The following is a 25,111-nucleotide window of genomic DNA, read 5'->3' on the forward strand; positions in this document are numbered from 1 at the left end:
CCTACTTCCCTGCCTGGTTCATATAATCTAAACATTATTAATCCAGTAGGTCTCACTTAAAGCGCATATACATTCATATAGTGTATTAAATACAATAATTTTCCTCTCTCACACACAATACTTTGCAGCAGCTGTGCTGCCTTCAGTCTGTGTTACATATTTATTTATTGTAAAAAATATATTTTAGTTTGAACTTCTTTGTAAAATACTTTACTTGGTTAGTCTGATTGGTAATGTTAGGGAAGCGAAACCAACTTCGTAGAGCAGGCCTCACTTGTATTTGTGTGGATCTGTGTTTGGATTCATTAATATTTTGCAGAATCAGTATGACTGGTTTGAGAACAGGCCTTTGTTCATAGATTTTTTTTTCTTTTTAATGTTCTGTTTTGGTTTGGTCTCACACTTCCCACTTCCTATAGTTTAATTTGAAACTGAACGTCTTTGATGAACCTGCCAAGCACCGCAGCAAACTTAGTAATCAGCTAGCTGGTAAACACAGCGGAAATTTTAGCATCTAAATAGCCAGACATTTCACTGAAGAGTTGTTGGATACCAAGCTGGAGGCTAAAGAACAGTAAGTACTGACATTTAAAAGCTTGTGTTTGCCTGATATGCAAAGAGGAAGCAGACGCAGCAATGTTGGCCAACATGTTCATCATTACAAGCTGATAAGAGCGGTGTCTCCTTACAGCTTGTTGCTTAAAGTTTACTTTGTGTAAATAAACTTTAATGATGACACTAATGTAATTATGTTTTTCCTATAGTAGATTTCTTTGTTTTAGAATGAACTTTGTACTCGGCTGTAGTCAAATGTCAAATTATACAGTAAAATCAGCCAGATCCTGGCTGCACAGCACCCTGAGAAGCAGATGTCTTGTAGTTAGTCATTGCTAGTCACATGTGAAGGACATGTCAATATTTCAACTGGCTCTGCCACTCTGACACAAATGTAAACGCCCACATGACCTACCCAGATAGCCTGGAGGCGCCACTGCCACACTGCCAATATCTGGGTCATTGTTCAGCAACCTTTTATGAAACTCAATTCATGCTGAGGCTTGTGGGTCGGATTAAATGCTGCTTCCAGTAGGTGGGAGGTTACATGAAAGGTTTCAATGTACAGGTTATCTAAAGGTGGGCTGGTAAGTGAATAGGATATATTAGGTTTGTTCCAAGAAGTGAAATGCTTATTACTCTCAAGTCTTTTTCTCTGCACAACAGCAGAACTGCAGGGCAAGAACTGTTGCTGAGTCACCTTCATGTCTACTGCAGAAGTGTTTTGTTGTGAACATAGCACAAAACATTTCTGCTGCACACTTGTGTTTATGCGTTTGGGGCTTATCTTTTAATCCAGGCCCCAAAGTCAAAGTAGCATGACACCCTTCATCATCTGAAATATCATAAAACGGAGCGACGTCAAATCTTTATAACTACCACAATTTAAGCTATAGTGAAAAGCCAGCTGTCAGTTGAGCTCAGACTACAAAGGCACTTAGTGTGGCTGAAAGGGTTAAATGTGACTCATTCTTACGATAGACATTTCCTGCATCAAACCAACACTGAAACTTGATTTCGGTTAAATTTGTGCCAATTTGTGTCATTCTGTGCCACTGGGGAGATTTCTTACATTTCATATGTTAGTGGTGTGGCTTTAACCCTCTGACTTCATTACTATTGATTGCTTCAACTGAGGCCAAATTGAGCTAATTTGTATGTGAGCACTCAGCATGCATCTCTTTGAATAGGAGTATCAGCTAAAATGTCTAAAATGTCAATGGCTGTGTTTTGAATATTAATGAAGGATGAACACCCATCACCTAAGAAAGCTGTCCCTCTTTTTTTTAATACAGCCACAAAAGGAAACATTATTTTAATCTTAGAGATATGCCTGTTTGAAAGCCAAAGCAGTTTATTCCCAGTGAGGCGAAACCTTTATTTTCTCAGGATAGTTTATCGCTCTCAGGAAAATTTTCCTGTGTGCTGTTATAAGTTGGTATGCCATCCTGCGATGCAGCCAGTACACTATGTAGAAAAGTGGTAAAAATAACTCACCAAATAGTTCCTAAGTGGTCAGGCAGGCAGTTGGACTGATTGACCATGCAGGGTTTTCTGTGATTCTTCAAGATAGAAACTGCACCAGTGCTAACGGCAAAGTGTAAAACATCTACAGCTCCTCAAATGGCCACTTGACACTCCAAAAGCAAGTCAGTCCTAATAGACTCCCATGTTAAAGCATCTAGCTTGAGTAAAAATGAAGTTAAAATTTTTGTACAACTAGAAACAAAAGTAGGTGGAGCCAATAGCCATTGGCTGTCAAGGCTTTACCTTTTTTAATTTGAGTTACCTAACTGGACCTTCTAACTGTGTATGGCGTGTTGGTGACTTTTGGAGAATTTCTTATATAACTGTTTCTGGATTACATCACTTAAAAAAAGTGATGTAATCCAGAAATCGAGAATTTGTGAATTTAAGGTAAAAATTTGCATTGCACTTTTTAAAGCTTTATTACCACTTGGCAAGTAGTAAGTGAGTGTTTGCAGACATGTCAGCTTTTTCCATGCAAACTACAGGCAACTGTGACAGTCTGCTCATGACCAAAGCAAATACAAGGAGGTTTTTGATACAACAGCCTCTTTGCAGACAATTTCAGCAACCTGCAGGAAGTACTTGGCAATCGGTCAGGGATTACAGATTTTTCCCTAGCAACTAGTGTTTATATCACGTCCTGTTTGGCAGACAACTCTTGGGTTATTTGTTTATGACATCACATGAGTAACTTTTATAGGACCAGCAGTCTTTTTGTAACCACTGCTTTCACCACCAGTTAAGCCTTCAGATAGACTGCTTTTTCCGAATAGGCTTAAATTTTCAGACACAGATGCTGTTTATTGTTTATAGCCAGAAACCAGAAGCCGATGTCATGGTGGTTACGTCTTTTATACATATATGCAGCTTATACTGGTAACCCATCTGTCTACCTTCTTTTAATGTTTAGTAGGGAGAGGTTCTTGCAGTCTGTGATTTCTTTGTTTCATTGATGCTCAGTGAGAAATTGAGTTTTTACACCATCCTACTGCTTTGCAGATTTCATCTCTGTAGGCTTTCTAATTCATATTTAAAGTTAGTCCCAGTGCTATTGTGGCCTCTTCAGTTTTAATGATTGTTTTGTGTTCAGGCTGTGTGGGGAGAAGGGGGCTGCATTTGTACGTAGCCTTGAATAAATCTGATTGTAGTGGTGGTAAGACAGGAAGTCCTTGATCCACACAAATAGGAAGTTATTGAAACCACAAATCGACCTATCAGCTAATGCAGAGCTTTAGTCAATACAAAGCATCCTCACATGCTATGCCCTCTTCTGTTTAAGATAGGTCAGTGTGACATGGAGAGCCATGGTGATGGCATTCTGTGTGGATCTATAAGCTTTGTAGGCTTACGCTACACAGGGGTAGGGGAAGGGTGGATATGTTCTTTAATGCCAAGCACTTTGACATTATGGGTTTCTGAGCCACTAGTCAGTTAGACATCTGGTGCTCATAATGTACCTTATCTCATGTTGTTTTTGGCATTGTTGTTAATATTGTTGCTGTGCTTACTGTTGCAAATCAACATAACCTATACTGTTTTTTTTGTATACATATATTAAAATTACACTGTGGTTGAAGCATCTTGTAACTGTTTTGTGTGTCTATAGCTTCAAATTAGTAACTACAAATGGATTTATAGCCACCAATGTTAGGTCCATGTATTTATAGATTAGCTACATTTAACAAGCTATTCTAAAAATCACAAATATTCTCATTATTGACTATACTCTTTTGATGGGTACTGAAAACGAGCCATTATCAATTTTCCAGTGGGACTTTTTTTTGTCTTTAAAAATACTATGTTTGTATCCAGTACATAGAAATTAGACTCTGATTTGTGAAAAACATCTGACAGACCCTCTTTTTTAAACTTTTTATGAAAATGCAGACATGTTTGCGCTCTTTGCTAAAATGCTTTCATATCTGTTTGATGTTATGTTTTTGTGTCCTCTGTGCAAAAATGGGAGAAGAGAATGGAAAGAATTGCTCACAAAAAGCGTGCCCTCCTCCTCCACCTCCTCCTCCACCTCCTGTGCATCATCTCTGTCATTTTCTATTTCCACTCTATTTGTCACCCTTTCTCATCTTTCATTCTCAACTTGTGCTTCACCCTTCACCCTCTCTCACATCTCTGTCTTCATCTTTCTAGTTTTCCCACCTTTTTTCAGCCCTCTGGAGAGAACATCCTACAGGTTGCTGCACTTACTGCCTGCCGTTTGGAATGCTAATGTGGTCGGCTGATGCATGACACAGTGACCAGAGTGAAGATAGCTTGAAAGGAGGAGGGAATTGGGGAGTAGTAGGGAGGGAAATGAGAAAGACAGAGTGAAAGCGAGAGAGCATAGGACCTCTGGGTTTTCAGGGGAGGGAGGGGAAGGTGAATAACAGAGCAGTAGAGGGGAGGGATGGAGGGATGTGACGTGAGCGAGCGGGAGTATGGAAACTGATCATTGCAGGCAGAGCAGCGCTGGATGATTTTGCTCTCCCTCATCCTCTGTCTCTCTCTCGCTCTCTCTCTCTCTCTCTCTCTCTCTCACACACACACACACACACACACTCTTTCTCTCTCTCTCTCTCTCTCTCTCTCTCTCTCACCACCCCACATCCCCTGCGATGCTGCTCTGACCAGACTCTGCCTCAGAGAAAAACAAACACTAACCCATCCACATACTCATACACTGACAGGAAGCAGAGGGCTGCTGCTGCTCCTTCCTTCCTCTTTTTCTTACACAGATACACACTCTTCCACTCCATCTAATTGCACAACACCCACCTTGCCTTGCAGCTAAGAGAAGCTCAAGAGGAGGACACGGCAGGAATGTGAGTGAGGAGCTGCATCTGAAAAAGCCTGTCCAAAAGGACTCCTCCCTCATCTGTCTTGGTGATTAACTCCAGATCTGCAGCAGGTGAGCGAGGCATGTTGAATTCTCATCTGATTCCCTGTGTTGCATGTCGCAGTGGCCACTACCTACTGATTCTCTGTGTCAAAGCATTAGTGGTGTCTGAGCTAAGATCTTCTCCAAGTGGTGTGTAACACATGGTTCCACATGTTATCTCCACACTGCACTACTAATGGACAATGAAGCTTATCTGATAACATTTGCAGAGCTGGGTTTTGTTCAGAGGATGCCAGCTGAATGTTTTTGTGAGGATGCACTGCAGTCAGGCAACGCCGGAAAGGAGGATGATTACAGTGCAGTGCAAAGCAGGAACGTACTGCACACACCAGTACTATATTTGAGATTGTATCTCTGTGCTGGAATTAGACTCAGTGGAGATCTGATATAAACAACAAGATTTCCCATCAGCTCCTTTTCTTTTCTTTTCTTTTTTGCTGCCTGTGCAAAACATTAAGAAAGACAGTGCAGAGCGTTTCTAGTTTAAGCTCCAGAGGCAGATCAAAGTTTATGTGAGGGAGGCTGATTCCCACGCACGCAGCGTGTTAAGGCAGCAGCACCAGTGGCTTCATATTGTGTTGCTTTATCTTGCACTGTAAAATATAACTTGTTGTTTCAACTTAAAAATATGAGGTAAAGGGCTGCCTTAAAATTTTAAGTTAAGTCAAGAAATAGAGTTTGTTCTTATAACACAACCAATTGTTATCTTAATGAAAAATCACATGTTGTCTAAACTTTCATCTTAGTTTAGTTGACTGAGATTTATTAGTCAGTTCAACTCCTTTAATTGTCATCTTTACTTGGGAAAACCCTTTCAGCTAAATTAAAATAATCTATTGTTTAAACTCTTGTCCTAGTTCAGTTGACTTGGGTTTTTTAGTTAATTCAAATACTTTAGTAGTTCTTTTAACTTAGGAATCTATTTTAGCTTAACTAACATAATCTGTTAGCTAAGTTGATTTAAGTTTATTAATTAACTGAGCTCCTTAAGGTAGCTGAGTGAACTTGTAAATCAGTTTCATTTTAATTATCAGAGTTGATTGACTGGATGTAAAGAAAAATGTGTATTAAACATCTTAAGTTTTGTTTTGTTTTTTTTTGGCTTTCTAACATCCATTTCAGCAAAACTACCTGTTAGGTTTATCTTAGATCTCAGGTTTAAATATCTACATTCCTTTAAATTAATTTTCTGTTGTTTACAGAAAAAAAATAAAACCCCACAGATTCCATTAAAGTCTATCTGATCATTTCATACAGAAAGTTTGTTTTAAGAACATGACAAGACAATTACTCATGAGCACCCAACATTCACCATTTATTGTGCCATCTTAGTCATCTGAGAAACAGAAAAATCAGTGACGTAGCTCATCAGGCTCACAATCCATCAAAACTCAAAGGCTGCTCCCTGTGAAACAATAAATTTGAACTTGGTCTTGAGCCCAGTTTGGGTGAAGATGAAATTCTGACCAATACTCTAGGAGCAGTAGTGATTCTTGTGAAGTAACAACATAAAGTCTGCATTAATGTAATGTATCAACGGGACACTTGCTATTTTAGAAAAGTTATTCTTTACATTTACAAAATTTTTAAACTTCATTGTGCTCAGTCACACCTGTTAGCATAAAACTTGAAATATTAAAATAGTACAAAACCTTTGATAAGTGACAGTAAAGATCAGTTTATAATAACTAAGACATCAAAATCTTGTATTTGTCTTCGTTTACAATTGCAACAAATTCCACAGAACCAATATCTCTGAAAATGAGTGCATGCTTCTGAAACATTTGATAATATGGATATTTCAGAAACATTAGTTTGAGTCTGCTCAATTGCAAAACAAAGGAAAAACTACTGACTTGCATGAGATAAGCATCTGCAAAGTCCACCATTATATTGTTGTTCACATAAGTTTCTTAAACCATGAACAAATGAGTAATTGTCTAATCTGGAATGTAAAGTGTAGTCATTTAGTGACATACAAAAGTGAGAATGAGAACTTGCAAGAATAAAAAAACAAACAGTAAAATAAAAACTGTCCTTAACACTAAGGATCATACAATTACAGTTCTGCATGGCTTTCTGCAAGAGTCTGTTTCTTAGACCATGCACTAGTGAGATGCACTGCCTTCCACCAATGTTCATTAGGATGTTCTGAATGACTTCAAAGATGTCCTTAAGTTCCTTTGGATAGTCTATGTTGAAGGCAAAAAGAAGGCCCATCAGCATGGAAATGGCACTTGAGACATCCCTCAGATTAGACAGGATTACTGCCGCCTCAAGGACAACCAACACATCGATGATGTCTTCTTCTTTCACCATCGCAATGCCAACTTTCATCCTCTTAGAAAACGTGTCTTCAATACCTGTCGGCTATAAAAGGGTTCAAAGACAAAAAAAAAAAAAAAAATTACACAATTACAATTACACAATATCCCGTGTGCTTAACAATTCATGTCTTTCCAAAGAAGAGCCATACTGATGCTTTGGATGATGGTGATTGGCTTTGGGTAACACTTATTAGTTGTTAAAGTTTTTTCAGAATGAGATATGCACCCCCATGTTACAAATCCATTTCTTGCTTTAAACAAAGACCATGTTCATAAATAACTGAGCATGTCTTCAATTGCAGAATTCAAACAAAATTTTCAATTTAAATGGTAAATGGCCTGTATTTGTATAGTGCTTTACTAGTCCCCTAAGGACTCCAAAGTGCTTTACACATTCAGTCATTCACACACATGGGTGGATGACTGAATCGTGACTCAAGAGTTGACAGTTCGTCTTATAATTGGAAGGTTGCCGGTTCGAGCCCTGGCTCCGACAGTTTCGGTCGTTGTGTCCTTGGGCAAGACATTTCACCTGTTGCCTACTGGTGGTGGTCAGAGGGCCCGGTGGTGCCAGTGTCCGGCAGCCTCGCCTCTGTCAGTGCGCCCCAGGGTGGCTGTGGCTACAATGTAGCTGCCATCACCAGTGTGTGAATTTAAATCTACTTATGCTAAATATTGGCTGTGCTCTAAACCAAATCTGGCTGAGAATACATGAAATGTGCAAACTGCAGCTACACTACAGGATCAGATTATGGCTCCATAGACAATGCTTCTTTAATCAGTTTATTGATTAAAGTTTATTTTTTCCCCCTATATTAACAGCATGAAAAAAGAGCATATAGACATGTCTGAACAGGTTGCATAATTGGCACTGAATATCAACATCCACCTTTACCCAGCTGCCCAATGACTCTCGGCCAGTAACCTTTAATTGCTTACCCAGTCTACACAGTCTCTTTTCCAGGGTCCAGGACATTTCACCAAAGTATTGCCCCCCACAGCTGTAGCAGCCACTGCAGCCCCTTAAATATCCTAATATCTCTGCCATTACAATATACAATGTGAGAAATCAAACGTAAAGCTGAAGTGAACAGTACAGCAGCGAAATGTCAAAGACCCTGGTGAAGACATGAATAAACACAAGACACTAATAATATCAATGCTAGCTTGCCAGTTAGTTTCTCTGAAACCCAGACCAAATCCAGTGTCAAAGATCTTGTAATAATACATTTGGTGAGGAAAAAGTACACATGTACTTTTTAATTTAAAATCCACTGTGGTGCTGTCATTATTAAATTTACTAAAAGAAACAATGCTAACCTTCACAGTCTTGAAAGTGTGTGAGGGATCTTCCTTTAGAAAATGAGGTCCTCTGTCCTCTTCCTTTGTGTAGGGCTCTGGTCAAAGAAGTCAAAAAGAAAACAAAAACACTTTTTAAACAGTGTTTATGAAGCATGTAGACAGCTCCAAATTCACAGCTTTTTGATGCATAATTCCATCAATATATGATTATCATTGGAGATTTTGAATCAGGCTTATCAGGACATTCAAGTAGAATATGATATCCAACCTACCACCAATATACATAGATTCTGTAAAAGTTACCACACTAAATGTCCAGTTGTGAAATATGATGACAGACTTTACTTATCAGCTTTCTTTCAATGAGTTCATCAGTTGAACTGGATAACCTAAAACTTAAACAAAGGATTAGATTTCGCAGTTGAACACTTACATCATCTCCGAAGCATCTTATGAGCCTAGTTAGCCTTTCTATGCCGCTCTTGATTTTGTACAGCTCCACGAACCTCTCCATAATGGTCAAGCACAGCAAAAAGGAACCCTTTCAGGTCAACAGATGTAAGACGGGCAAATTCTGCTTCAACCTGAGCAACAGAAGAAGAGGGGTGGAGAGTACAGGCAGAATTAAAAAAAGATTCTTTGAGACCCAAATTTAAGCAAACAGTCATCTGAGGCCCATTAGAGAAAACACAAACACACAAAAGCAAACAAACAAAAAGATGCACTTTACCTGCCGTTCAGCAAACAAGGAAGTTCAGAGAACAATAAGCTCTGTCTTGAAATCTTTTAAAGTAGAATGATTGTGAAAATGACTTATGTGATGTAAAACTTTAGTAAACGTGCGATTAAAAGAACACTGAGTAAAAGGACAAGTAACAATTTCCTTATTCCTCAGATGTTTACCTTGATGAGCAATACTGTTTTAGTCCAACTGCCTCATTAAAATTACACAACAGGCTTTTTACATTAAAGCCAGCAAGTCCATTACATACTCCCTTTTTAGATCTGAAATACTGTGCAGATTCTGTGTATATGTAGTGGACAGCAATTTACCCCAAAGAGCGCAAAGTTTGCAAGTCCACCTCATTTAAATGACAAAGACAGATGTGATCATCTAGACCTGTGAAAATAAATTAATGACAAACTTGCAGTTATGGATGTTATTACAACCACAAGAACCTAAACAGTCTGCTCCATTGCTTTTGTTAATGAATCATTTGTTGGTAACACGTCTGAATATTTAGTTTATGCCACCTGCATGTGATCATCAATAGTGCCATATTACTTCTTAAGAAGTACCCTGACACTACAATCTTTATATCATTTGTTCTACAGAGCTATTAAATTACAATATAATCTGAGGTGTTTCCAGTATGACAAAATGCACAAATTGTAACTTACCATTTGACTCCACTGACAAAAATAAATCCCCAGCATCAAGTTTGGCTTCACAGACCTAAAATAAGTAAAATAAAAATATATGTTATAATTATATTGTTTTCGCCATTTATTCATGTTTGCTAATTTTCTGACATATAAACAATGTTAGTTTTGTTACAATACAGAGAATGCAGTTTAATTAAAAGGTAAATTATTCAAAAAAAAAAAAACTTCTGCAGTATACCATGCCAAAAATCAGTGTCTCTGATGCCAATTATTTTATCACTACAGCTCGTTTAGTATGGAAACTCACACAATCTAGTCATACTGATCACAAGAGTTCAAAAATAAGTTAAAATGGTGAGCTGTTGTTAAGCATAAAGCATTTCAGGGTAACAAATAACTGCACAATATAATTAAAGCAAAAAATAAGCACACTGGAGGACTATCTGATAAAAACTAATATAATGCTGGTTTGTAGACCATATTTTGTCTCAGTCCTCAGTGCACTCTTGCAGCTTAGCATGCAGCAGTTAATAACACCTTAAGTGATTACATAGGGATAAACAGATGACAACAAGCATCCGAGTCCTGCCAAAAAGTTCTTTTTAAACCCAGCCAGTTATTGGAAATATTGCCAAAATGAACTTCCACCAAAATACAACAGCCTGTGAACTTGAAAGAAATTTACAAGTACAGAGACAATATGAAATAAGCTTTATTAATTAGCTGAGTTAGCTTGCTAATATCGCAACAGGGTGAGTGCACAACCTTAAAGCTAGCGGCACAATACTTGTGATTTGGTCAGTGCCACATTAAACCCATAAAAAAGGCCATATGTCAGTTTATTAGGTCAAGTTTGGTCATGACACACAAGCTGGACCTTGTCGGCTAAAGTTACATTAGCTAAAGCAAACATTTCGGTAAAAGAGAAAAACACACGTCATGCCATAAATTCAAAACATGTTCCAACTTTTGTAGCTCTCTTTCCTTATAGTTATAACCAATGTTACTCACCTTGAAAGCATATTCCAAAGAAGACGATTAGAAAACGTCCAAGTAAAGTGAGCATGTCGTTAACCGCCAATTCCCCATGATGCACCTCGGTAGCAGTCACGTGAGGCAGTTTTGAATCCTGCTGTGCTCAACTTACCCGCATTGTCAAGTTCACATAAGTTTCTGATTTAGCTGGACATGAGTTTTCAAGTTAGCTTTTTTTGGTGTAATTGGGACGTTTTTAACTTGTAATTCTATGTTATAACAACAACTTCAGTCATCTATCGTCAAACTGATATAGAATAATATGTTGAAATAACAAACAGCTAGAATTACATTTTACAGTGTGGTTGTATAGTGTATATAATAATAAAGACACTCAATTATGTATATAGGCTTGATTTAGCCTATCACCTCTTCAGAGTAACTGTGGCACAAGCTTTCTGAACATTCATTCACATGCGTATTTACACACACACACACACACACACACTTCCATGATCTTAGATATGATTTCAAACTAAAGTAGACAAATTCATACCTCATACCAAGCACATTAATGTATATTAAATACACACAAGCATACAAACACACACACACACAGTTATTCTCCACATGAATGAACACTTGTTGATCCAGATTTTCAGTTCCCAGTAATTGGGTCAAATGCTTCACAGGCAATGTGAAACACACGCGCAAATACACACACCCACACAGATGCCTGAGTGACACCTACAGAAACATCCAAGTGCATCCACATTCATCCACAAAAATAAAAGGGAAAGCAAGGTCATGTGGATCTGAACAGCAGAGTCGTGATGTTGGCTGAATTGGTACTACTTCAGAGATGTGTTTGCATTAAATGGATAATTCAGCGTGGCAATTCAGTATTTACTTTAATTAAAGGGCAAAAATCTGCGAGGCATGTTATCCATTCTATGATATGATATCTAATCCTTCTGAACCACGTTCACAATATTCTCTTGTCAAACCTGAAATTAATGTTTGCACACTTTTGTTTTACATGTCATTGATGTTCTGTGTTTTGCCTTTGCTAAGTGCAGCACAATGCTTTACATCAGCCGCAGACTCTGACAAGTTTTGTTTGACATCATGCTTTAAAAGCTGTTATAATGCAGACAAAAGTACTGGTGAAGCACAAACATTGACGCCACTTAATTTACCTCCAGTGAAACCCTGGATGTTGGACTCTGCTCAAAAATGGAAGTACCTGCCTACAAAAACCCATTTAGCCTGAACTTGATCACGTTGTCTTCATAGCAACCGCTCAGGATGATGTTTTGAAGCAGCACCAAGGCGGATCTCTATTCTTTTAATGTCCAAATTAGGATTTTTTTTTTAAATACAAGGATCCCTCCACTTGTTGCAGACATTTCGTGATGTAACCATTTAAGCAAAACAGATGAGCTGACTTTAGATTCAGGGCTTATTTTCTTTCCTGCAGTGCTGCACATACATCACACCCATGGTCGAATTATGTATTTTTATAACTGGCTTTATTTTTTGTACTCTCTTTATTGAAATGCATATTCCAAGTGCAAGGTCCAAAACCACCAAAGCAACGATAGGCAGGAATATACTGCAATATTTGAGTTGTGACATTATGTATAACACGAATATTACACTTCCTGGGTTGATAGTTTTTAATTTTCCTAAATTTGAATTGTGAATACATGGGACTAGATATCACTTGTGTGTTTTTTAGTGTTGGGACTTGTTTCTATGTATAAAAAGATCACATTTTTTAATGATAGTGTATTTTGTACCAACATGTCTTAAACTTTAAATTATTCATCCTGCTCTGGCTAACAAACATGAATCTCAATGCTTGAAACACCAAGATCTAGCAGAGGAAGAGGGACATTTTAGTTGAGATGGCAGCTGCAGAAGAAGGAACAGGCAGGAAGAAAAAATGTGCTCGGAATATTAGAGGAAAAATAATGTATCTATTTCTTTATTGCTTTAAAATGTGCCAGCAAATCTTTGCTTTCTCCAGCTAATTAGAGACTATATGTAATCCTATTGTGTCTTATTCAGCAACAAAGCTGTTGCGTCTTACCAGCTTTGCTTTTTTTTACTGACATTATGTAAAGAAAAGATGTCTGTGGGGGTGAATCGGGCTGATTTTGATGTCTTGTTGTGTTCCAGTGTGAGACTCCCTGCTGTGTGTTGCTGCACGGGGAATGCACGGTGGATATAGAGACGTGGCCTGAACACAATGAGCAGCCAGGACAAATGGGTCACACTGACCCCAGCTGAATTCGCCTTGCTACAGGAATACACTCAGTGTGAGTAGAGGAGGTACTCTCAGTTTGCATCTGACTGTGTTAAGGAAGCTGTGCTTTTTCTTCAGGGACAATAAGAGGTGACATTACACAGTCAGGTAGATATCTGTGTCCTTAAATTGCAGCTTAAAATCTATATTGTATACAAAAGTTGGACTTGCAACGGGCGTCTTCTAGTCTTACTGAACATTCAAAGTACTTTCACAGTGCAAACCACTTTATCTGCCTTACATAAATGGCCAATTTAGAGTCACCAATCAATCTAACATGCATGTATTTAGAATACCAGGAACAGGGAGAACTAGAAACTGCACACAGGATTGACCACAGCAGACCACCTTAAACCTGGAATCTTTCTAATGGCCAGCAGGAAGACTACTCCTCTGGTTCCAAAAAAGAAGCTTGGTCATATAGAAGTCAATAGGACAATGACTGTTTGTCATCCTCGATGCCTCAGTAAGCCCTTTCCTAATAAAATTCTGATCTCAGTCATTAGTTTAATGTGTTAATAAATACAACATGAATTTTGTAAATCCCTATTCAAGCCAAAAAGGAAGAAAAACAAGCAGAGCCCCTCTGTTTGTCAGGCAGATCAACCTTGTACTCATTGCTTCCAATTTCAACAGCAAAAACGCTCAGCTCAATCTGTCACGACACTTGCTACTTTAGTCTTTTTGTACAGTCTATGACCAGACCTCAGAACCATGGTAACCTCAGAAAATTTGCTTAGATTCTTCTGAAAGGATGAATTTTGTTTCATGTATTTTTTTCTTTTCATAACCACAGTCAGGTAGTTTGAGAGTCAATTATTACAAAGTATTTGGGATGGTTTAACCTAAAGGTAGGAGACTTGAACTTCAGTCTCTTGATCAAACGTTGGTGACTTGATTTCTACTGTGTACTTTTTCCATGTCTTGTAGTAGAAACACACCAATATGCTGTCTTGGGAATGCTTAAAGCCAGATTCATTGTCTGGTTTGTGTCTGGTTTATTTAGTCCTTTGGCTAACCAGAGAGGGTTATGAGAATTAAACTAAGGGAGAGGCAAAGGAGATGGACTTACGTGCAGTCTCACAAACACCGTGTCACCAAACAGTCATTATTATTCCCTCTCACCTTTTCTTCTGTTTTTCTTTGGCAAGAAGATTTGTTTACATCATACTACTCCTTATTAATTATTTGTGCTGAAGGTATAAAGTTTTGTCTACATTCTGAGTGCAGGATTTAAGGTGAAAATATATTTGGTGACATCTTAATGAACTGTAGAGCATGTACAGGTATATACACAGATCCATCTTTTAAACTAGTTTGTGTTCAACTGTGTTTTCAGCCTACATTCTGACAGAAGTTAAATCAACAAGTTTCTTGATGTTCTGATCCAAACGATAAATAGTTGAAATGTTGAAGTCATGCACGGTGACTCCTCTGTGTGATACCGAGATTTACAGTTGCCATTAAAAGACTTCTCTGTTCAGGTCTGCATGAAACATGCTTCTCTGTAGATACATCATGTATATTCAGAGGAGGATAGGAATATGAAAATGTTTCATTGTTTTGATTGAAGCTTAATGCTGACCTTGATCTTTATGCAGGTGAGTGAAAACATTTATTGTGAAGAAACAGAAAACTGTAATTGACTTTTCATCAGCAGATTTAATTTAAATAAAAGAGATACTTGGGATTAGATATGTAACTGAGCCGGTAAGTATACACGGACATTTCCTGTAATTTCTCATCCCAGCATTCTGGAGAATATTGTTCTCTTACTGGGATCAATACAATAAGACTGGGCCTCATTCTGCACTTTATGCTTAGAAATGTTTTTCCTTACAGACAAAATGGATATGCATGCAAAATTACAGTTTCATGAAATGCATGCACCTCCCAGTTTTGTTTTTACCACCATGTTTATCTTAGTGAATCAGAATTGTTTTAAATTGAAAAGCCTGCACTCTATATTTTGAATCAGCATGCTGTTACTGCCACATTTCGTTTACCTCAGGGTGTATCATGGGGAGAGCACTGAAACTGAGAAAAGCCCGATCACTCACTAGGCCAGTTTTAGTTATGGACAGGGTTGAGCTAATCCCACCCAAACCATCTTCCTGCACAGCCAATTAAAAGTTGAGAAAGTTGTTTTCAGCCAATTGAAAAAAAGCACAGAAAACACTTCTGATTGGAAAGACAGATTACAGCCCACCTCCAAAGTCTCCTATTGCACACCCTTTAAATGCAATCAGTTAACACACAGAGGTGCTCTTCTCCCTTAGTTAACCACGCACTTTAACATAAGGATAGATCATCACATCAAATTTTTTTTCTTTTTGCTGCAGTTTGGAAAATGAGTATTTTGCTTCTGCTAAATTCATAGGAGACTTTTCCACTAGTGCTTCTTTTCTCACAGGCTGCATGGCACTGAGACAGAGCCTACGACTGTGTGCATGCATTCACTTTTCCAGTAGATGTGTGTTATGCATTTTATTCTTTTAAAAAAAAGGATATTTTTACTTGTGTACTACCCTGGCAGTGAATGAGCATCATAACAACAAGAAAATCCAAAAAACAAAAAATAAAACAATCATCAGAGAGGAGAACCCACCATGTTGGCCTCCTATTATTTGTGACATGGCAGGCTGGAATTGAAAGCAAAGCATAGACTGCAATTACTAAGGCAATGAATGTTTTGTTCCCTGAATGGTTGAGGCCTTTAAAGATTTAAAAAAAAAAGAAAGAAAAAGAGAAGGAAACCTGTTCTTGAGGAATATCACTTTTGTGCATAAAATACAGATGTTGTTTAGAAATAAGATTCTAATAATAATTTACTCTACGTGCCTTTCATATTCAAGTAAATGTGTTTTGTAATGAATTTAAGTCACTCTTAGTTAGTTTCTAATTGGGAACAGGTCGACATAGTTTTCCTTATATAAAAAAAGACAAGAATTTAACCTCAGCAACAACAACAAATGGCTATCCTGTTTGCTAACAGGCTGAAACATTAAAGCTGTTAGGATAAACATATCCTAGACTGATCCCTCCACAAAAAAGGAAATAGATGACGTATTCTGCTCAAACTCTCTGCTACAAAAGCAAAACAAATATGTTTAAGTATCTCCTCATTAACCCGTGTCACTGCTTTGTTTATTTAATTTTCTCCAATTCACACGTGAGTTTTGAGTTGAGGCAAGTTTTCACTTCATCACTGGAAGTTCTTGGAAAGCTGGCAGGATTTCAGCATCATGCCTTCAGTAATCCTCCTCATAAATGGAAGCAAAACCCAGACGTTCCCGTGCACTACGCACAAACACATATTCTCTCCGATAGCATCAAACCACCAAGGTAACAACAACAGTGTGTCTGTTAGTGTAAACTGCAGTGCAGTTAGATTCACTGTGGTTAACATCAGTTGTTCTAATTATATAATCTTGACATTGTAATTGCCTGCTCTAACTTGTCTTGCTGATGTAGAAAACTGAAGCTGCTGAAGCGTTTAATCTTTGTGGCGAGCTATGATTGATTCATTTGCAGCCCAACAATTGGCTTCCCTGCTCACCAGGCTGCGCTCTGGATGCCTGGAGTTTATGTTACGCTCCAACATGTTGACACATTTCATCATTTGAAATGGTACCAGGAATGGAAAATATGATGATACCTGGCATGCTGACTGCAGGATGCCGTGCACCACCCACACATAGTTTTGGACAGACGCTGGAGATACGAACACCAGTCACAGTAAATCGTTTAAAGTGAGACAAATTATGGAACTAGCTGTGGAGAAGAATAGTTGTTACGTATTCAGTGTTTCTACAACCTAAGTGGTGTTTTTGTAGTGTCCTTGTGTAACGTCACAGTAGATGTTTCATATGTCAGTTATTTTCAGTCCCAAACAAGACATCTTTTAGTCATTTGAAACAATTTTTTATTTCATTTGCTCTGAGTTTGAATCTTAATAATTAATGCTTTCCATCTCTTGAGCTCTTGTACCAGCCTCTCACTTGGTTTAAAACAACATTGTTCTTTATTCTGTGAAACGTTCCTGTTGTTTTTGGCAGATGGTGCATTATGGTGGGGGTTTTACGTGTTTTGCAAATATTTTGAGATTTGAATCATTCAAAATAGAAGAAAGGGGAGAAGGGAAGAAGTATAATAAAAAAAGACACATAGTGGTCATAATGGGCAATTATCTACACATGTGTGCAGGCGCATGCACGTGGATGCATGTGTGTGCAAGACAAATTCTGGATAATTATGTTTCAATGAGCTTGGGGCGATTCTTTGTGCCCTCTGCAGCTACAGGTTATTAAAATATCCCTTTATCTGAGCTATAACAATGGACATCACATCCCCTCGCCTTCCTTTTTAATCTCTGCTTTTATCTCCCTTGTACTGCATCTCCCCCTTCATTCTCATTAAAGTGAGGAGTTCACACTTTCATAATGATTTAATGGCCGTGTGCTGAGGCAGGCACCTAAGATCTGGCTCACAACAATTAAGAGCTTCTATCCATATAATAGATTTACTAATGCAAGTTATGTGGCAGTGAGCTCTTTAACAGAAGGGCAATTATTTACCACAGAAGGTAAAAAAAATCCTCAGAGTGTTTATGATCCTCAAAAACATTACATTTCTGTTCTGTTGTTTCTGATTATTGTGTGGCACAGAATGGTTAAATCATTATCCTGATAGAGGAAACACACTGTAATTCAGCTGTGCCTGCTGAATGTAACAGGCAGTGGATACATAATCACTCTGCTCGGTAATGGTTTTGCGTAGATGGTGTGCTCATAAAGATGGTCAATAATGATGACACACAGTCAGTTCAGTGTGGGTTGTTTATTTCTAGTCTGTATTGGTAAAATGCGTCCTGAGAAAATCAAAGATCCAAAACTATTAGTGCAGGAGGTGACAAATTGCTGTCGAGAGGGGAAGAGAGCTCAAATGCACATGCAAATAGAGACAGAATACCTGCTATTATTAGCAATAACACATAGATTTTTTTGTCTTTTCTTCAGAATCTGCCGTGTGGTAAATAAGGTCCAAGCTCTTGTATAGTAACTGGTGGCTCTACAGCAGAATACATCTATTTAAGGTCTGATTCTATGAAATATGTTTTTCTTTTCAATTAAATTCTTTTTATACAGGTTTATTCTTATTTGCTTTATTTCCCTTCCTTAACTGCAAGGCTAACCTCCCAACAGATCAGATGATTATAAATCTGGGGCATGCTGTGTAGTTTAATAAACAGCAACATAACCTCAGCTTCCTGGGCTGCTCGAATTACCCTTATAGCAGGTTGGGATTTTAGTTCTAGAAACAGTTCTTCAGCTCAAACACACAAGCAGACAAACATATGTTCACTGGACACTTCAGTTATGCCCTGTTGGAACTGGATTGGAGCCCGTTTCACTGGGCTAGAACTGTTCTAATTATTCATGGTACAGATTCAACAAGGTGCTGGAAACATTCCTCAGACATTGGTGCATATCGGCGTGATAACACCACACTATTGCTGCACATAGGGTTCATGCTGTCTTGTTGTTTGCGCCCAATTGTAACCCTACCATTCCAGTGCTGCAACAGAAATCAAGACAAAAAGTTTTCATCCCTGTCTTCTGGTACCCAGTTTTGGTGATCCCATGTGAATTATAACCGCAGCTTCGTGTTTTTAGCTAACAGAAGTGGCACCCAGTGTGGTCCTCTGCTGCTGTGACCTGCTTCTGTTTTTTGATATGTTTTGCATCCAGAGATGGTCTTCTGCATTCCTTGGTTGTAACGAGTGGCTATTTGAGTAAGGATTGCCTTGCTATAAGCTCGAAGCAGTCTGCTGATTCTCCTCTGACCTCTGACATCAACTAAGCATTTTTGCACAGAGAGCTGCTATTTACTGGATAATTTCTTCTTTTTGGGCTCTTCACTGTAAACCATAGGGATGGTTGTGTTGAAAACTCCCAGCAGATCAGCAGTTTCTAAAACACACAGATCCACCACCTGATGCCAACAATCATGCTGTGCACAAAGTCCCTTAAATCATCTCTATTCACCATTCTGATACTCAGTTTGAATTTCAGTAGGCCATCTTGACCAATGGCCAGTGCATATTTATCTGTTCGTGACGATGAAAAACAGTAATTAAACAGTAATTGCTTATCAACATAGAAAATATCCCTCACAGGCCTTTTTCATTTGTATAAAGAGAGCAGAAAGATACCATACATGAAGCACAAACTTAAACAAGCTTCTTAATGTAATTTGTAATGTGCACACACCAACTTATGCTTAGAGAGGAATGTGAGAAAATTAACTTCACTAACATTAGAACCTGGTATCTGTGGTGCAGCAAATTGATTCAGCAGTAGGGCTCATAAACTCTCTGTAGCATGCAGTAATTATCACAGCAAATCTCTGCCTGATGAAGTTATTTTTGTCCAGTGCTGAGTGCTTAAACAGAGAGTGAAAATAATGAGCCACTGTGGTGATTTCAGTCTGTTTTTTTAGTCACTGCAGTCTTAGGCATTTTGTCTCTTTCAGGGAAATGACAATAGTTATATCATTTTTGTGTGGTTCAATTCAGATTTTTAACTTTACATAATGTTTACATTTAATATTTACCCATATCGGAAAGAGTTGTATTATCATGTAATATATGATAGACCACAAGTGACTGTGACGACAGTAAAAGTGGGCACACCTTCACCTGTGTGTGTACGACTGCTTTTAGAGAGATAACTAGAGCGGATATACTGTATTCATATTCACATTTACTACATTCACCCACCTTGTCCCCCAACTGCCTATGCTGAGTCTGACTGTCACACATTAGTCTGCAATGGATGTAACAATACCTGCATGCAGTAGCAGTGGCACATCTGTCATAGAAATGCTGCAGGTTAAATTGGTAGTGGAATTAAAATTATCCAGCAGATAAAGAGCAGCAGAAGGATGAAATCACAGCTGCAGCTGAGGTCCGAGCAATAACCACACCGAGGCACCGCCTCAATCATCAATGCTAGACAAACATCTGCATCTCAGCCAGTGGGTGTATAGAGATTGGTTATTAATAAGTAATGAGCAGTAATTATTTGCTTAGTTTCCCCTTAACTTGAAAGATACAGTAATTGGGCTATAAAAATACACCAGCTGTTCATATGGACTAGAAGGAACACAAAGGTTTTGGTATATTTAAATCCTGTACACTCTACCTCTAACAATAAAATTAGATCATACTGTATATAAAATATTCACACTTGTAGTTTTCTAGCTGTTAATTTGCTACAACTATAAACTGAGTGTTCAGGATTTATTTTTCCATGTCACGACAAACTATAGCGCTTACATCATAAATGAGAAATATTGTTTAAAAATGCTAAAGATGTATCTACCAAAAAAAATAATAAAAATATTTAGGGATAGTTTATTCTTCTGTCTGCCTTAGAAGTAGTACCTTATACAAGTTATGTGAGGTATGTTTGTGTATTATTTTATTTCAAGTGAATAATTTTTCCCAGAACTCGTAACTTTACCACTAACTACCAGTTTTTACGTCTTAGGGGAATTAACCTGATGCATTTTCCTTTATCTAAGTACTAATTCACTTTGCAAGCAGCCTGCATATTTCATTAACGGTCCATCTCTTCCCTGCTGAAAATAGTTATTTGGTATTGTATTTGGTTTAGTATATTATTGTGACCTTTACATGTGTTCACAATTCTGTTTTATCTAGTTGTTATCCCCGGTTGGTGTTGTAGCACTCAGATGTGCAAACCACATTTCAACTCCTGCCCTGTATTTGAACTTGACGTACTTTTACAAATGTCTGCCATGCCTGTTTACTTGTCCTGTTAAAGGCCATGGCTGGTTTGTAGTTGTACTAAATGTGGATGATATATTTTATGAAGCCCTGAATAATGGTTAATATCACAAATGATCTAAAAGATCTTAAGTCAGGTTTCATTCATGGTCTAACCTTTACAGTTGGTAGTGCAGGATACATCTTCAAAGCTCTGACTCACATATGGAGGCGTGTCTCCCTGTAGGCATCAAAATGCTGCATCCAAGTTAAATCAGCAACACAGTGCATGACGTGCATGCCTCTATAGCACTTACAGGTGCATCCACACCTGCATGGGTACAGAAAATGACACCTACTGCAGATAGGCTAACTCCATGAACCCACATTTGTTTTTATAAATTAAAAACCAGAAGATGTAAAGTACTTTGAACTATATAAAATAACAGCATTATGTAGATATCAATCATATATAAAACATAACAAAAATAAAGCATGTCTGAATGTTTTCTCATAGATTCAACCAAGAAACTGAAGGATGTGCTGCAGGAGTTCCATGGAGATGGTGTGTTGGCTAAATACAATCCAGAAGAGGTATGTTCAGTTTATACTGGATTATATAACACATAGTTTATAGTCTATTGACTCAGGAAAAGCCAACAGCAAGCATGTATCACACTTAAGCATTTCTTTCCGAAAACATGAGTAACTGATTTAGAGAGATTTTAAACATGCATACAATTTAAAGATAAAGCAACGGCAATAATCAAGAATGCAACTTATAAAAAAAGGAATGCATACTCAACTACTAATTGCTGCATCATAATAGTTCACAAATCTTTAATTCAATAACAGATAATCACAACTACATAACTGCATTTTCAAAATGTGTGTAAATATGTGATGTGATTATTTTGTGCATTTTAAATGACATAACCATGTGATACTTCCATGAATATGTCGCGATTCTTTCTTCTTCAATGCTGCGGAGTGTAGAAGCAGGAAATTCTCAGCCAGGTATCTGCTGTCTCTTCCTCTTGATTTATTTTTCATTTATTGTCTGTGTTTTTCTAGTTTCTCTAATCACTAAATAATTGAACTCTCTTAAGGATTGTAGAAACTTCTAGAGGCAATGCAACCTATTGCAGGAAAATATTAAACCCTTATTACCTGATTGTGTACCACAATCAGGTAATAACCATGTGCGTGAGCAAAATGATATTAAAAAAATAGGCTCACTTTTGTATCTGTCTGAACACGACTTGCAAATTGAAACAGCTAGCAAAACACAACAAAACAAAAACGAAGAAAAACAGTTGGCATCAAAGCTGCATCTTGGCATAAAAAGGCATCTGTATGAAGGCCACACATAGCGCAGTAAATAAAAGAAGCTAAAACACAGTCCAAACAACAACTCAGACATAGCCAAGTACAAAAATGTGCAACATTTTGCAAAATATTGAAAACATGATACTGAAAATCCTCGGCATTTCACTCAAACCTGAATTCAACAACTAGCGCTCTTATTTTTATTTTGTTTTAGGAGATTGACTTCCAGGGCTTTAAGGTCTTTATGCAAACATTCCTGGAGAGTGAACTCCCTGAAGAGTTCTGTCAACACCTTTTCATGTCGTTTAGCAACAAAGGACCCAAACCCAGTCCCTCATCTTCTGACAAACCTCGAGTCTCTGGTAAGTGTAGAAAAGAAATTCTTTTCCTAACATGCCCTCAGTTCATAAACACAGCATGTTAGTGTTTTATAGTCAGTGATGTGTATAAGAAAACATCCCCGCTTGTGTTGCTAAGGTTCAGCCAATATGTCAGTTATTCTCTTCCTTCACAGCGCTTCTTTTGGGGTTTGTTATTGTCATCGTAGAGAATGAATCACTTTACTCTTCCTTTGCTGTGTGAAAAAAAAAATGGCGCCATCACTGTTTCTGTTTTGTGCCATTGGACAATTTATTCAATTTAATGCCAAGTCCAGCCCGGTGGCACTCACTGTAAATTGTAGTGTAGAAGCTGCCAATTGTCTTGGCAATAGTTTTGTTTGTTTATAGCATTATACTAATGTCTCATTTGTGTGTGGTAATGACTAACTGATATTAAAATAATACTTAACACTTCAGATCAGTCCTCATTCAGACAGCATCTCCTGCACTGCCACTTGGCTTTGACACCTCCTTGACTGCCTACCAGCTCAGATAATTAATAATAAAGACTGTCTCGTGTCACTGAGTGCTACAAAGCAACATGTGTTTTATCTTCAAGTGACCAGGCTCTCTAGCTCTCATTAGATAAGGTTTTTATGAAGTTTCATTGTCCACAGAGGAAGGAGGTTGGGGTGGATGATTTGAATTTTTGAGACAATAAACTCAGAGTAAGTTGGGCAAAACAGTCCTGGTATTGTTTTTATTACACTTCTAATATTGGCGGCCTTTAATAAACCCTCAATAAAAATGTCAAAATACAAAATGTAATCTTAGTTTATGGTTTTCATAAACTTGTATAACCATAATGTTCAGTTTATTGTGGTATATTTCTCCAGTGTGATATCATAACACACGGTGACTAAGCAGTGAGAACAGTGTGTATGTGAACTAGCTATTTACTATACTGCCAGAACTTGAGTTGGCTAATCTCCTGCTTCAGCTTTACTTCATGTATAATAGGTCCAAAAGGAAAACTTAAGCAGATCACTCAAGGTTTAAAAATAAATAAAAGAAAATGGGGGAAAAAATATTTTCTCTTCCCATAATAAATAAAAAAGGTGTTTAAACATCTGTTTGTCTGCCTTATAAGAACAAATACATGAAACATATATAAACTTAATAGCAATGTTAACAACAATATTAATAATGAACTTTCTATATATATATGTATGTATATAAATGAATAGATAAATAAATAAAAATAAATAAAATAAAATAGATGAAGCCCAAACCAATAGATTCAGTTAAAACATAACATAACATAACATTTCCATATTGTGTGCATTCTTTCCTACTGGTGAAGCATTAACATCTGGTACCAAATATTCAATTTTTTTTGAATACATTCAACCATTTTTAAGATATAGCTTCTTCTTTTCTTTTTACATGCAGCGAACAAATCTGTCATAAGCACTCTGTTTTTGGAGGATACCTTTTCTGCGCATAGATAGAAAATCATATCTAAGATGGTAGTTGTAAATGTATATTGTTATTTAAGTGGAGAACGTTTTGGAATAATAGGTTGTCTAACAAAAACATCAGCTTTGTTTTATGAAACAAGACAGCCGCACCATCTGTGTGAAATGTCAGCTTCGGATAAAGTACAACTGAACCTCATCCTAAGTGCCCTAACAATAATTACAAAACAAACTCATAATTGTCATGACTCCCAGCTTTGGGAAAGTTAACCTTGTAGTGGAGCTATTCACAAATTTCTGTTAAAACTATGTCAATAATGTGTAGCAAATGTTTGTATAGGCACAAGCTTGATTAAATGTAAAATTTTCATCATTAGATTTCCTCCAAAAACATTGTATCTTTCATAATTACTGTGAACTTAAATAACAGTAACTAAAAATCATGTGTGTGGGCTTTAGTTATTAAATTTGATGTGAAGCACAGTTAAAATAATGGAATTGCCTCCCAGATTGAGACATGTTTCTGCCATTGAACCACAGGAAAAAATTAGTTTATTATAGAAAGGTTATAAAAAAAATGTTCTCCAGTTACTAGTCTTATTCTGTGACTGGAAATTGAAAACTTTCCTTGTGGGGATTGAGGAGTACTGAAGTACATTTACAGCAAAAAATGAGGTTTCTATAACTGCCATTCTATAAATTCATTTGTAGCCTTACGTAGAGCCATTATTTAAAAAAAAATATCTGTTTTTACTTTTTTCTTGAAAGTAATACTTGGTTAGCTGGTAGTGCATTAGTAAGTAAATTAATAATCATAAAGAGTAAACATAATGTCCTAATATAGTTTGAATACACAGCCTGGCAATTGGTTTGATTCAAAGGTTTAAAGAATCTTAACAAGCTACTGACC

General features: G+C 37.4%; 1 protein-coding gene and 1 long non-coding RNA gene across 2 annotated transcripts in view; one reads left to right on the plus strand and one right to left on the minus strand.

Annotated features, from left to right (window-relative positions):
• The first annotated feature begins 4,648 nt into the window (after positions 1-4,648).
• The window catches only part of dgkb (diacylglycerol kinase, beta), an 80,189-nt gene continuing 59,726 nt past the window's right edge, over positions 4,649-25,111 (plus strand). The window contains exons 1-5 of the mRNA XM_063486436.1: positions 4,649-4,990; positions 13,156-13,295; positions 21,592-21,668; positions 22,071-22,091; positions 22,618-22,765. Coding sequence (XP_063342506.1) covers positions 13,226-13,295; positions 21,592-21,668; positions 22,071-22,091; positions 22,618-22,765 — 316 coding nt within the window. The 5' untranslated portion in view covers positions 4,649-4,990; positions 13,156-13,225. The remainder of the gene's footprint in view (positions 4,991-13,155; positions 13,296-21,591; positions 21,669-22,070; positions 22,092-22,617; positions 22,766-25,111) is intronic.
• Positions 7,036-9,306, minus strand: LOC134637438 (uncharacterized). Its single transcript, XR_010095117.2, has 3 exons — positions 9,044-9,306; positions 8,629-8,705; positions 7,036-7,351 (listed from the first exon to the last, which is right to left on the minus strand). It is a non-coding gene; the product is annotated as an uncharacterized LOC134637438 (long non-coding RNA).

The sequence above is a fragment of the Pelmatolapia mariae genome, linkage group LG10_11, assembly GCF_036321145.2.
Source record: "Pelmatolapia mariae isolate MD_Pm_ZW linkage group LG10_11, Pm_UMD_F_2, whole genome shotgun sequence".
Taxonomy (NCBI): Eukaryota; Metazoa; Chordata; class Actinopteri; order Cichliformes; family Cichlidae; genus Pelmatolapia; species Pelmatolapia mariae.